General features: G+C 42.5%; 1 protein-coding gene across 1 annotated transcript; it reads right to left on the bottom strand.

Annotated features, from left to right (window-relative positions):
* Positions 1 to 2879: 2879 nt before the first annotated feature.
* Positions 2880 to 4938, bottom strand: LOC114556751 (putative proline-rich protein 21). Its single transcript, XM_028579787.1, has 2 exons — positions 4906 to 4938; positions 2880 to 3869 (listed from the first exon to the last, which is right to left on the bottom strand). Exons 1-2 carry the CDS (start codon positions 4936 to 4938, stop codon positions 2880 to 2882), a joined length of 1023 nt encoding a protein of 340 aa, XP_028435588.1.
* Positions 4939 to 14575: the final 9637 nt, after the last annotated feature.

Raw genomic sequence — 14575 nt, forward strand, 5'->3', positions numbered from 1 at the left:
CTGATCCTGGTCTCCCCTAGTCACTCACTCTCTCACACACACACACACACACACACACACACACACACACACACACACACACACACACACACACACACACACAAACACACTACCTGATGAATCAGAGTAGTCTGTTACTACCTGATGAGTAACTTGTGTCTCTTGTTGAATAAAACACATCTGACAGTTTAACTCTGGGTCTGTTTTTAATGTCGTCATGTTCACTCATTCATAAAGTAGATGTGGGTAAAACTACAGATAAATATAATAACAATAACAACAACAACTTTTTGTAGTTTTAACTGTAAGAAACCATCTGATTCTCTGAAGACAAGAAGCCTGAAAACTGCTGACGTTAAACATCCAATATGTAACTTTCTGCCACTAGAGGTTTCCCAACCTAAACACTGGATGGTAACTCAGACTTCTGATGATGTTGGCAAGTTGTGAGGAATTATGGGAGTTGTAGTTTTTATTGTTAAACACCGTCGTGTTTACCCATTCAAGTTTATTTACGTTATGTTTAGTAACATTTAGTTAGTTATTCTAATAAAATAGCACACACACACACACACACACACACACACATATACTCACACACACACACACACACACACACACACACACACAGACACACACACACAGACACAGACCGGCACACACACTCACAGACACACAGAGACACATACACAGACACACACACACACACACACAGACACAGACCGGCCCACACACTCACACACACACACACACACACACACACACACACACACACACATATACTCACACACACACACACACACACACACACACACACACAGACACACACACACAGACACAGACCGGCCCACACACTCACAGACACACAGAGACACATACACAGACACACACACACACACACACAGACACAGACCGGCCCACACACTCACAGACACACACACACACACACACACACACACACACACACACACACACACACACACACACACACACACACACACACTTCTCATTGAAAAGGACCAATGAAGAGAGATCAATGTGTGTGTGTGAGGATGAGTTGAGGATTGTTCCACCAGATGGAGCCCTGACTCTCTTACACAGTTTAGATTCTGTCAGAAACAAGAACACACTGAACACAAGTGGAGCACTAACTAAAATAATCTGTTCACCTTCAGCTCTGATCAGGGACATAAAGCACTAGCCTACCTGTCTACACTATAATGAATTTCATGTTAGTTTAACTTGGAAATGCAAGTTCACCTGCTGCCTTGACAATCGAAGTTCACTCAACTTGAAGACTTCCTTTGTTTCAACTTAGAAATTAAAGTTAATGATGTTGATGTAACTGCAGTGTTCTAGTTTTGTTAAAGTTGTTCTTTTAGTTGATTCAACTTTTTATTACTTGGTTTAACTTCATACTTTAAGTTAAAACAAAAGTAAGAAACTTTCCTTGCCTAGTATAACAGACATACTTTTCTGCTTTATTACAACTCACAGTTTCAAGTTAACACAACATAACCACATTAATAGCGGAGATAGCATGGGTGGTTAGATGCAGCCGCACCAGGGACCTGTGCAATACAGGGGACCCTCAATAGCCACTGATTACTACCTGATGGATCAGAGTAATCTGTTATTGCCTGATGTATCAGAGTAATCTATTACTACCTGATGAATCAGAATAATCTTTTACTACTTGATGAATCAGAGTAATCTGTTACTACCTGATGAATCAGAGTAATCTGTTACTACCTGATGAATCAGAGTAATCTGTTACTACCTGATGAATCAGAGTAATCTGTTACTACCTGATGAATCAGAGTAATCTGTTACTACCTGATGAGTAACTTGTGTCTCCTGTTGAATAAAACACATGTGACAGTTTAACTCTGGGTCTGTTTTTAATGCCTTCATTTTCACTCATTCATAAAGTAGATGTGGGTTTTAATGTTACATGTTGTACGTTTAGCGTCTGCAGTTTTCAGGCTTCTTGTCTTCAGAGAAGACAATAAAACGTTGTTGTTGTTATTATTGTATTGATCTGTAGTTTTACCCACATTTAAGTGACACCACAACCTCATTTTATTCATTCATTCATGTACTTTCTGTACATTTTATCACAACTATTGGTACATTACTCTGATTTCAGTCATATTATACACAAACACACACACACACACGCACACTCAGACACACACACACACACACAGACACACACAGACACAGACACATTGACACACACAGACACACATACATGCAGAGACACAGACACACAGACTGACACACTCACACACACACACACACTCACACACACGCAGAGACACACACACTCACACACAGACAGACACACACGGACACACACAGACACAAAGACACACACACATACACGCAGAGACACACACACACACACACACACACACACACAGACAGACACAAGACACACACACACACACACACACACACAAAAGACACACACACACACAAAGACACACACACTCACATGCAGACACACACACACACACACAGACACATACACACACTCACACACACACACACATACACGCAGACATACACACACACACACACACACACACAGACAGACACAAAGACATACACAGACAAAGACACACACACACACACACATATACACACACACACACGCACACAGACACACACACACAGACACATACATGCAGAGACACAGACACACACACAGACACACACACACACACACACACACACACACACACAAAGACACACACACATACACGCAGAGACACACACATATACGAACACACACACACAAGCTGGAGACTAAAATAATACTCTATCACTGACACAGCGCTGTGGAGATCTGGCAATGCGAGACTCAATCTCGCCTAGGGCAACCAAAGGGCTAGAGCCGGCCCTGTGAATGATAATCTGACCCGTTTGGGCCAGAAGACGATGAACGGCAGACGATGAACAGCAGACGATGAACAGCAGACGATGAACAGCTGACGATGAACGGCAGACGATGAACAGCAGATGATGAACAGCAGACGATGAATAGCTGACGATGAACAGCAGACGATGAACAGCTGACGATGAACAGCAGACGATGAACAGCTGACGATGAACAGCAGACGATGAACAGCTGACGATGAACAGCAGACGATGAACAGCTGACGATGAACAGCAGACGATGAACAGCTGACGATGAACAGCAGACGATGAACGGCAGGCGATGAGCGGCAGGCGATGAACAGCTGACGATGAGCGGCAGGCGATGAACAGCTGGCGATGAGCGGCAGGCGATGAACAGCAGGCGATGAACAGCTGACGATGAACAGCAGACGATGAACAGCTGACGATGAACAGCAGACGATGAACAGCTGACGATGAACGGCAGACGATGAACAGCTGACGATGAACAGCAGACGATGAACGGCAGACGATGAACAGCTGACGATGAACAGCTGACGATGAACAGCACACGATGAACAGCTGACGATGAACGGCAGACGATGAACGGCAGACGATGAACAGCTGACGATGAACAGCTGACGATGAACAGCAGACGATGAACAGCTGACGATGAACAGCAGACGATGAACAGCTGACGATGAACAGCAGACGATGAACGGCAGACGATGAACAGCAGACGATGAACAGCTGACGATGAACAGCAGACGATGAACAGCTGACGATGAACAGCAGACGATGAACGGCAGACGATGAACAGCTGACGATGAACAGCTGACGATGAACAGCACACGATGAACGGCAGACGATGAACAGCTGACGATGAACAGCTGACGATGAACGGCAGACGATGAACGGCAGACGATGAACAGCAGACGATGAACAGCGGCCAGGCAGCTGGCTGGCTAGCCCGGTAGACGGAAGGACTGGGAGATCCACCAGATTAACAATAAATAAAAATATATTAATTTAACATGTATTTCATGAGGTACACACACGTCTCAGAGCATGGGGACATAACTTGTTCTAAGTGACTTGCCTGTAGAAATAAAATGTGAAATAAAATAATTTAAATAAATACATTTAGGATGAATTTTTGGTTACAAAAAGATAAACACGGCCAAGTTACTGAAAATTAGTAATTAGTTACAGTTACTAGTTACTTCTTTTAAAAGTAATTTAATTACTTTGGAAGTAAGCTTTATTTTACTTGTTTATTTATTTAATAATGACAATGCACATTTCTGTAAATGCACCAGTGATAGCCAGTCAGCTAATTTTCAACTATAGTCCTAGTTGCCTAGGGTGCATGTCTTTATGGTGGGAAGAAACCGGAGCACCCACGGGTACACAAGCACAGGAGAACATGCAGACTCCACACAGAAAGGCCTGAGACGACCTTGGTTCAAACCCAGGACCCTCTTGCTGTGAGGCAGAAGTGCTAACCACTGAGCCACCGGGCTGTCTGAGTAAGTTAGTTTTATGTCTGCTTTTTAAATGTAAATATGAACAGTACTGAACAGTCACAATAAACATAATTTTCAGACCTATTTATTGTAATCAACAGGGCAACAGGCCTTCAAATCAAGCAGCAGTACAAAAGTCCCTTTTAATACTTGAAACAAAATAACAACTGTTTCAGTCATTTAACGGTGTTTAAGTGTTTTTTTAACCACATTAGGCCCAATGAAATAAAAGTGATTGGCCTACAGTATACCTAGCAATCAATTTATTCAGCTCTGCCTGGCTTATTGGCTGCACTGCAGTCAGTGTAAAATCTAGCTTTGGTTGTTTGAATGGAGTGGGGCCTTCAGCATCCATAGGGCCGGGGTCTTTCGCTACTAGCTTTGTTGAACCGTGTTGCTTCAACAGGTGTTTCATGAGATTTGAATTGCTACTCTTAGATGTGGATATCAGCCAACATGGGGCGAACGCTCTTACTGGGTGAGCTAGAGGACGCCCCCAAACTGCCATGTCTGTCCCAGGTCCTAGAATCTCTGATTAATGACCAACTAAAGCCTAGCTTCAGAGCAGAGCACTGTATCTAGGGATGCAGGCTTGGACCAAAAATTTGCAGAAAGGAGGATTCAGTGGAAGATTTACAAGATTTATTAAATAAGACATCTTATGAAAACAGGAGTCCTGAGGCAGGAAGGCTAAAGGAGTTCCACACACACAAAACAGAAATCTGAAGACTATAGGGAATCAAAACTCAAGGAGCGGCGGGACATAGGGAGCAATAGACAATGATCTAACCCCAGACAAAGGATGCACAGAAACTAAATAGACGAGGTAACGAGGGACAGGTGACATGAGGGCTGATGAACAGGTGAGACACATTCGGGCAGAGCAGCCAATCACAGAGGAGGGAAAACACACAAGGCAGGAAGTAGAACAAGACATGACACAAGAACAACAGACACTACAAAGTAAAACAGGAAACTGAAGCATGAAACATACACAAGGATAGAAGTAAAACTAAACAGAGAGAACACAGAGAACTGGTAACACACAACCATGAACAAGCTGGAGACATAAAAAACATCATAACATCAAACATTTAGAGATCAGAGGTGAAGATGAACAGATTATTTTAGTTAGTGCTCCACTTGTGTTCAGTGTGTTCTTGTTTCTGACAGAATCTAAACTGTGTAAGAGAGTCAGGGCTCCATCTGGTGGCTCAATCCTCAACTCATCCTCAAACAAACACATTTCTCTCTTCATTACGAGAGAAAACACAAGACTTTCCCTCAGGAAACAGGTGTTCATGTCCTAAAGCAGTTAAGTTAACATCTCTTTTTAATCCCCCATTTGCTGCTCCATTAGCAAGCTCATTCCCTTCTATCCCCACATGGGCCCCCACAGAAACCCCACTAACTCTCCCGCCTGCTCCAACCTTTCCCACCGCAGGTCTCGAGTTTAACACATGTGGTCTAAACCAGGGATCTTCAACATCCTGCAGTGACTCACAGGGCCCCCTTAGGGGCCCCGGACTTCCTGCAGTGACTCTGAGAACCCTCTAAGATAGATAGATAGATAGATAGATAGATAGACATTTATTGATCCTTTCGGAAATTCATCTTGCACCATACAGCTCATCAAATAGACAGACAACAGACCATAACCAACAGACAACAACAAGACCACCAAACCCTCCTTCCTCTCCACACAACCCTAATACACAATCCCAAATATCTCCACATCATACACAAATAGCAAAGTGCAATGTCATTAGCACCAATGGGCTATCAACAGTAAAGTGCATCACCACTGTTGAAGATCTATGGTCTAAACCAGGGGTGTCAAATGTACGGCCCGCGGATCAGTCCCGCAAATGGGTTTAATCCGGCCCGCGAGATGATTTTGTAAAGTATAAAAATGAGCTGCAATTTTTCAATAAAAGAAACTGCTGTTCCAATTGGTCCACTGGATGGCGCAATAGCAATTGTGTTAAGCAAGCAAACTGTTTATATCGGGGCAGAGCAAGTAGGTCAAGCAAAGGCAGCCAGTCCCGCCAAATTTATTGCGGCTTCTACTTTTAACATTATGTGCTTTGGCACCCTCATTGCCCCAATATGTCTTTGTCAAAAAAGAGAAAAGTGGACGCAGAGTGCGTTCCAAGAAAAATGGTCACCCTCCTATATAACCTTCGTCGCCACTATGTGAGAGTCTTCATGCCGACAAATATGACAACTTTCAAGGACAGCGGAGAAGAGAGAAGGTGAATGAACTGTTGGCGGGTCTGAAGAAACATCAGTCTGTGTTTACTCACAGCCGAGATGTCAGTGACGCTGCAGTGAAAGCTAGCTACCTCATTGCTAATGAAATCGCAGTGGCTTCAAAACCATTCAGTGAGGGTGAATTTGTAAAAACATGCATGATGAAGGCAGCGGAGATTGTGTGCCCTGAAAAGCGCCAGGCTTTTGCAAATATCAGCCTGACAAGAAACACAGTTGCAGACAGGATTTCCGATCTTTCAGTGGATTTGGACAGCCACTTGAAGCGAAAAGTAAAGTCATTTATTGCGTTTTCAGTTGCAATTGATGAAAGCACAGACATTACAGATGTTGCACAACTGGCCATTTTCATCCGCGGAGTTGATGACACATTGACCGTCACCGAGGAGTTTGTGGAGTTGGTGCCGATGACAGATACGATGACAGCAGCTGATATTTTCACAGCACTCGTCGGCGCGCTGGACAGGGTCGGAGTGGACTGGTCCCACGCTGTCAGCCTGGCTACAGATGGTGCGCCTTCAATGATCGGGAAAAAAGCTGGCGTTGTGACAAAGTTCAGAGAGAAAATGCAATCTGCAAATGGAGGACGTGATATTTGGACTTTTCACTGTATTTTGCACCAGGAGGCTTTGTGTTATAATGTCATGAAGGTGGTCATCCAAACTGTTAATTTCATCCGATCCAGAAGCCTGAGTCACCGTCAGTTTGACAGCCTTCTCAGAGAGAAAGACCACATCTATAGCCTGCCATACCACACTGAGGTAAGATGGTTAAGCCGAGGTGCTGTGCTGAGGCGTTTCTTTTATTTACGAGAAGAAATTGAACAGTTCATGGAAGAAAAGGGCAAACCAGTGTTAGAATTTCATTCCGCAGAATGGATGCAGGACCTTGCATTTATGGTCTTTCATGTTGAAGCTGTCATTGTGGGAGACGCAACTCGCCGGTTGTGATGCAGCTCACTTCCCCTGTCTGAAAAATGTGTGCGCGACCCAACATGTGGCAGACATGAAGCGGTTCAAAGATAAAATAACGGGACTGTTACAGGAGTTTGAGCAACGCTTTCAGATTTTTGGTGAACTGGAGAAAGACTTCAAAGTTTTTTGCTCGCCATTCACCGTGAATCCCTCTGATCTGCCCATCAGTATCCAACTTAAAATATAATAGACTTGCAGTGTGACTCGGATTTGAAGGGTAAATTTGCCGCAGCTGGCTTGGACACATTTTATCAGAATCTCTTGCCAGGTTACCCCAACTTGACAGCGCTTGCTGCAAAACTGTTGTGCATGTTTGGAACCACATATCTTTGTGAGCAAGTTTTCTCTGTAATGAGCATAAATAAAACAAATCTGTGCTCAAGACTCACGCACAAGCACTTGAATCACATCCTGAAGTTGGCTGCCACTCAGGATGTGACGCCTGATATTGATGCGCTGGTGAAAGCTAAAAGATGCCAGGTATCAGGAGTCAAATAAACTATGCAACCCCACTTAACGTGCTGCATGAGACACCCTGATATAGTTCTGTGATCTGTGATATACTTTTGTGAATCACTGAGGCATTGTGTGTTTGTATGTTCTTTGTCTTCAGAATTTTCAAATAACTTGAAGTGTTTTATGATTAATAGTGATGTTGTGCTTTTGGACACACTGTCCTCAGGCTCCAGCTTTATGTTTATATGTTTTTATGGTGATGTGCTATTGTTTTTAATTGATTTTATTTGATTTGTATATTTAACCTATTCATGACTCTGTGGTTCTTGCACTTGTTTGGGGAACAGGATTTCATTATTTGTATCTACATTTCTGCCTGAGAAATGACACCTTGATATAGTTCTGTGATCTGTGAAACAGTTCTGTGAATCACTGAGGCATTGTGTGTTTGTGCGTTCTTTTTCTTTAGAATTTTCAAATAAACTTGAGGTGTTTTATGATTAATAGTGATGTTGTGCTTGTACTATTTTGGACACACTGTCCTCAGGCTCTAGCTTTATGTTTTATGTTGATCGTATTAAAACAAAGAAAACAATCTGAAGTTGTTGTTTTTAAGTTATATATACCATGATTTTATCGGTCCGGCCCACTTGGGAATAGATTTTCCTCCATGTGGCCCCTGAGCTAAAATGAGTTTGACACCCCTGGTCTAAACCCTCGGAGGTAGACTGATCCCGAGCTGTGAGGATGTGAATCAAAGGTTTCTGCTCCTGTAGAAGAAGCACTTCTGAAATCTAGCTGGTTTTAAGAAATGTCATGGAGACAGAAACCTTGAAGAAAGTGACAAAAAGCCCAAAGTAACTGTACAGTATCAGTCAAAAGTTTGAACACACTTTCATCCTGGACTATACATCTGCCCATTGCACATACCAGGGTTTCCCCCAGGAAAGTTGTTAAGCCCAGTAGCATTGGCGGGGGGCTAAAGCATCAAAAACGCCGCCAATTCCTGTTGTATCCATCTTATTTTCACCTTATCTACTTTATGAATTAGTGAACAGGACTGCATTAAAAAACAGACTCAAGTGTAAACTGTTAGATGTGTTATATTCAACAGGAGACACATGTTACACTGATTTATCTTCTTCACAGTAACCAGGGTTACGACCTTCATCACATCAGGTTACAGTCCTCCTGTTGTCTCTAGAGCCAATGTCCTCACAGCCGGGAACAGCGGCACCCTGTTTCTCACATTACAGTTAACGTTTTCAAACTTGCTAGGCTCGAAATAATGCAAAAATGGCGATAAAACTGACAAAAAAAAACGTAAAGCGTAAAAAAAAGAAATACTGTCTGTTGTTATCACATCTACTTTATCAATGATTGCACACAGACAGTTATAACAAACTAAGCAGAATAAATCATCAGAGAAGTTTAGATTATGTCTGGTGAAGTAAACAGGATTACTGCCTTCACATGTGATTATAATTCTCTGTCCTGTGCGAAGTACACCTGTGTACTCACAGTTGGGAATCACAGTTTCACGGTCTGTCACTCTGCACTTAACAACGTCAAAGGTTGTTGTGCTTACAGACCGATCCTGACAAATGTGCCTTCCTCCAGTCCCACAGACAAGTCTGAGGGTTTCCAAAGTTGATTTGATGAAGGCATTAAACCCCACACAGTATATGCAGTGTGTCATGATTTTTGTGGAGTTCATCACATCGGTGCAGTTGCCAGCTTCCATTTCTGGGAAGATATGTTGTCTTTCAAACTGACACCCAACGAGTGTCTTCTTCTTGTCCGTCCACAGAGAGCATGGAGACAGCAGAATGCAGCAGAGATCAGCAGAACACCGGCAAAGATAGAGATCTTCATGTTGATCTGGAGAACACAGAGTTATAAAAGCTGTTAGAGACTTTACTCTGACATATCTAACATCTCTTTATATTCTCATATAAAAGCTGTTAGAGACTTTACTCTGACATATCTACCATCTCTTTATATTATCATATAAAAGCTGTTAGAGACTTTACTCTGACATATCTAACATCTCTTTATATTATCATATAAAAGCTGTTAAAGACTTTACTCTGACATATCTAACATCTCTTTATATTATCATATAAAAGCTGTTAGAGACTTTACTCTGACATATCTAACATCTCTTTTTATTATCATATAAAAGCTGTTAAAGACTTTACTCTGACATATCTAACATCTCTTTATATTATCATATAAAAGCTGTTAGAGACTTTACTTGACATATCTAACATCTCTTTATATTATCATATAAAAGCTGTTAGAGACTTTACTTTGACATATCTAACATCTCTTTATATTATCATATAAAAGCTGTTAGAGACTTTACTTGACATATCTAACATCTCTTTATATTATCATATAAAAGCTGTTAGAGACTTTATTTGACATATCTAACATCTCTTTTTATTATCATATAAAAGCTGTTAGAGACTTTACTCTGACATATCTAACATCTCTTTTTATTATCATATAAAAGCTGTTAGAGACTTTACTCTGACATATCTAACATCTCTTTTTATTATCATATAAAAGCTGTTAGAGACTTTACTCTGACATATCTAACATCTCTTTTTATTATCATATAAAAGCTGTTAGAGACTGTCGACCAGTGTGGCAGTTTGCTGAGTCGTCGCGTCGCTCGCTGTGGCTGAGCCAACCCCTTTTTATTGCCTTCCCCTTCCCTGTCAGCGGGGCGGATGTTTTGACCTATACTAAAAAGGAGATGCTTTTGACACTTTCCTGATTAATTAGTTTATAGACACACACACGCCCTCCATCTAAGGAGAGACCCTCGCCCGGATTAGGGAACCTGAAGGCTTGGCAAGCGGTTAGATACACACTACACCTGACGTCCCCAACACACGGGCTCTTATCCCCCTGTGTATGACTAACACTGCCCGATGGGATCTTTAAAACCAATGATTTTTCTTTAGTAATTACGGTCTGTTAGCCGTCCTCCCAGGGTCAACGGAGGTCCCTTCCTTCTCAAGGACGCCCGCCTTGCCCTCCTTGGTCGCCGGACTGAGAGAGGGGGATGCTCAGAGGCTCTGACCAGGCCGCGCGGATAGGGAAATGCACTCCCACTAGGAGATTGACAGGAGGTCTGCATGTCCAAGTCGATCCCCGCCGGGAGGCAACTCTCCACGGGCGGTTAAAGAGGAGTCACTAACCCCCGTTAGCTTGACAGCGGGCAAGACGATCCCAGAGAAAATAAAGAACTGGCAAAAAGTTGGGTCCCTTAGTCCAAAGTCGGACTCAGGTGGTTTTTATTATTTTGTGACAAAAGCAGAAATTAAAAGCAAGTGGTCCTTTTACAAAATAGAAATAAAACTAAAAATGAAGATAAAGCCTCCGCTCTAACAGAGGTATTTAAAGCCGCTTCTCTTTTCCTCCTGGCTCTGTGTCTCCCACACTCATATGAGCGCAGGTAATCTCCTCTCCGGTGTCAAAGAGGGCAAATAAATCTTTCCCCAGCAACAAAAGGCGTCAACAGAGGTATTTGAAGCCGCTTCTCAGAGATAGTCTTTTTTCTTTTCCTCCCTTACACTCAGCGAGCGCAAGGGAACCACTTTACAGCTGAGAGAGGCATAATGAATCTTTCCCAATGCAACAGAAAGTGCAAGGGTAGATGGAGAAGGCTTCATGATATCCCGATGCCACGTAAAGCGCTCGGGTAAAAGAGCCCGAAGGAAGCCCGCTACTCGGCAAAAACACTCATATTTATACACGAAAAACATTTTACTCCTCCCAAAGTTATCAAAAGGGACGTACTTTATGTACTTCCTTGTCCTTGTAAGGTAATGTAGGAAACACTTCACAAACAACGTACAGTAATGAACTTCATGAACTCTACAACTCGTGTGCTGTATATGGCCAAACATGTGCCTTCAAGACACACATACACACAGCTGCATGCACCCGTCAAGGCCACAGCTCCTGCCTGTGCTCCTCTTATCTGTCCAGGTGCTTTCCTACACTCTTCACAGTTTCTCAATAAAAGCTCTTTCTGTCATAAAATGCAAAAACAGATCAGTATAAGCAAAAAATTAGTATATAAGCAAAATATAGATGTTATTTTTTTGGGTTTTCAACACACACACTCTAAGCAATGATATAGTTTGCTTTTCAAAACATCTATCTAAGTGATTATATAGTTATCCTGGTAATATTGATAACGTTATATATTACAACATATATAACGTTATCAGTATTACCAGGATAACAAGAAATTACATGGATTCTGCTATTTCTCTGTTTTTTGGGTTTTCATCTGGCCTCGCGGACAACAAAGACTAAACTGAAAGCTTATAGTTAAGGAGTGAGGAGTTGCAGTGTACGCCTAGACCGGCAGGGCAGGGTGTATAGCTACAGACACAGCACCTCTGCTTTTCTCTGCTTCCCTTCATAGTCATCAGATTTACCTATCATATAATCAATAATATAGTGAGAGTAGAGGGAGGCAGGCCAGTACAACCCAATCCGGTTGGGGAGAGTTCTAGCCCGACCAGGCACCTCTCTTTAACCTGCCTCTCTTAGCTATGCTATTATAATTCTAGACTGGCGGGGAGGTTCCTTCCTTCTTATGACACACTGAGCTGCTCTCTCATCTCTCTTTTCTTTTGTTTCCGTTTGTATGCATCCTGTCCCAGAAAAGCTTGTTACTAACCTAGCTCTGGGGAGTTTACTCCCCGGAATCCTTATGTTTCTTCTTCGCCCAGAACATCATCTCGGAATAGGGTGACACCAATATCGGGATCTTGGGTGCAGCTGTCGCTGTGGACCGGCTACACCCTGCTACGCTCTGCTACGCTCTGCTACGCTCTGCGATCCCCTGCAATGTCCTGCCACGTCCACTGCATCCACCTATGCTCTGCTGTGCCACGCTACATCCTGTAACGCCCTGCTATGCCCGGCTATGACATGAACTACTACGACTACCGTTGTAGTCAATGTTCCATTATCTTTATTATGACTTTTACTGCCACTGTTCATCACACCCCCAACCGGCCCCGTCAGACACCGCCTACCAAGAGTCTGGGTCTGTCGAGGTTTCTTCCGAAAAGGGAGTCTTTCCTCGCCACTGTTGCAATAGCCACTGCTAATGCTTGCTCTTGAGGGAATTATTGAAATTGTTGGGGTTTTGTAAATTATAGAGTGTGGTCCTATTGAAACTGAAGGAATTATTGTTTCTTTCTTTCTTTCTTTCTTTCTTTCTTTCTTTCTTTCTTTCTTTTTCCCCTCAAAGGAATTGGCTTTTTGAGGGTCTTAACATATTCAAAAACTCACCAAATTTGGCGGCCGCATCAAGTCTGGTGAAAATGTACGTATTTTAAGGGTTTCGGGAATAGGCGCACCAAAAATGGCTCGCTAGCGCCCCCTAGAAAGTTAAGAAAATTGAGCCCCTGCAGTGCGTTTAACGTAGACTCACAAAACTTGGTACACATATGTAACATTTCAAGATGTACAAAAAAATTCATTAGAGCCATACCCTAAACCCAACAGGAAGTCCGCCATTTTGATTTCAAAGTTTGAAATTAGTGCGATTTTGGCCATTTCCACATGTCGTACTTTAACGAACTCCTCCTAGAGATTTCATCCGATCAACTTCAAACTCGGTCTGTGTCATCTTAAGACGTTGAAGATGAAAAGTTGTTAAAAGAAAAACTTTTCGTCATAGGACGTGGCCGTGACCGCGACCATTTTGTGCGTTTTGCCGCCGAAAAAGGAAATGGGTGTAACTCGAGTGCAGCTTAAGCCACGCCCCCTTTCATAACATTTGAACCATTTAAGGTTGACCTTTGTGTGAGGTATCAATGAACCCAGCAGAGAGTTCCTTCTTCATTGCTGATGGTTTGGCCCGCCCCCTATGCTTTAGCCACGCCCCCTTTCACAGCTGATGAACCTTATGACGTAGAGTCTTGTGTGAGGTATCATGGTATCATTGAACTCGGCAAGGAGTTCCCTTTTCATTGGTGACGATTTGTGGTGTCTGAGTGCCGAGCGAATGAACGCTCACAAGGAGCGGCGTCTGCCAGGAACCCCGACGCGCACAGAGGTGCGAGGGCCCGTCCATCGCTGCTCACAGCTTTAATTATGATTTGATACTATAAATAAAATTGAATTGAATTATTCTACTGTCAGGGGTAAATAGAATATCACAAAAACATTTTAATGTCACGTTTACTAAAAGCTTTGATTAAAAGGGTTTGCTTGGCTCATCAACATTATACAAAAACGTTATATGAAGGAGAATCCATGAAACAGTTACACAATCTAAACATTTTTTTCTGCAAACTGCAAAGTAGTAAAATAAACTCAAATTGAATGAATACACATACAAACAACTTTAACATTGTTTCCCTTTCAAAACAAAATAGTTGTAAGCTAGTTGTATAACCACTA

The sequence above is a fragment of the Perca flavescens genome, chromosome 6, assembly GCF_004354835.1.
Source record: "Perca flavescens isolate YP-PL-M2 chromosome 6, PFLA_1.0, whole genome shotgun sequence".
NCBI classification, from domain to species: domain Eukaryota; kingdom Metazoa; phylum Chordata; class Actinopteri; order Perciformes; family Percidae; genus Perca; species Perca flavescens.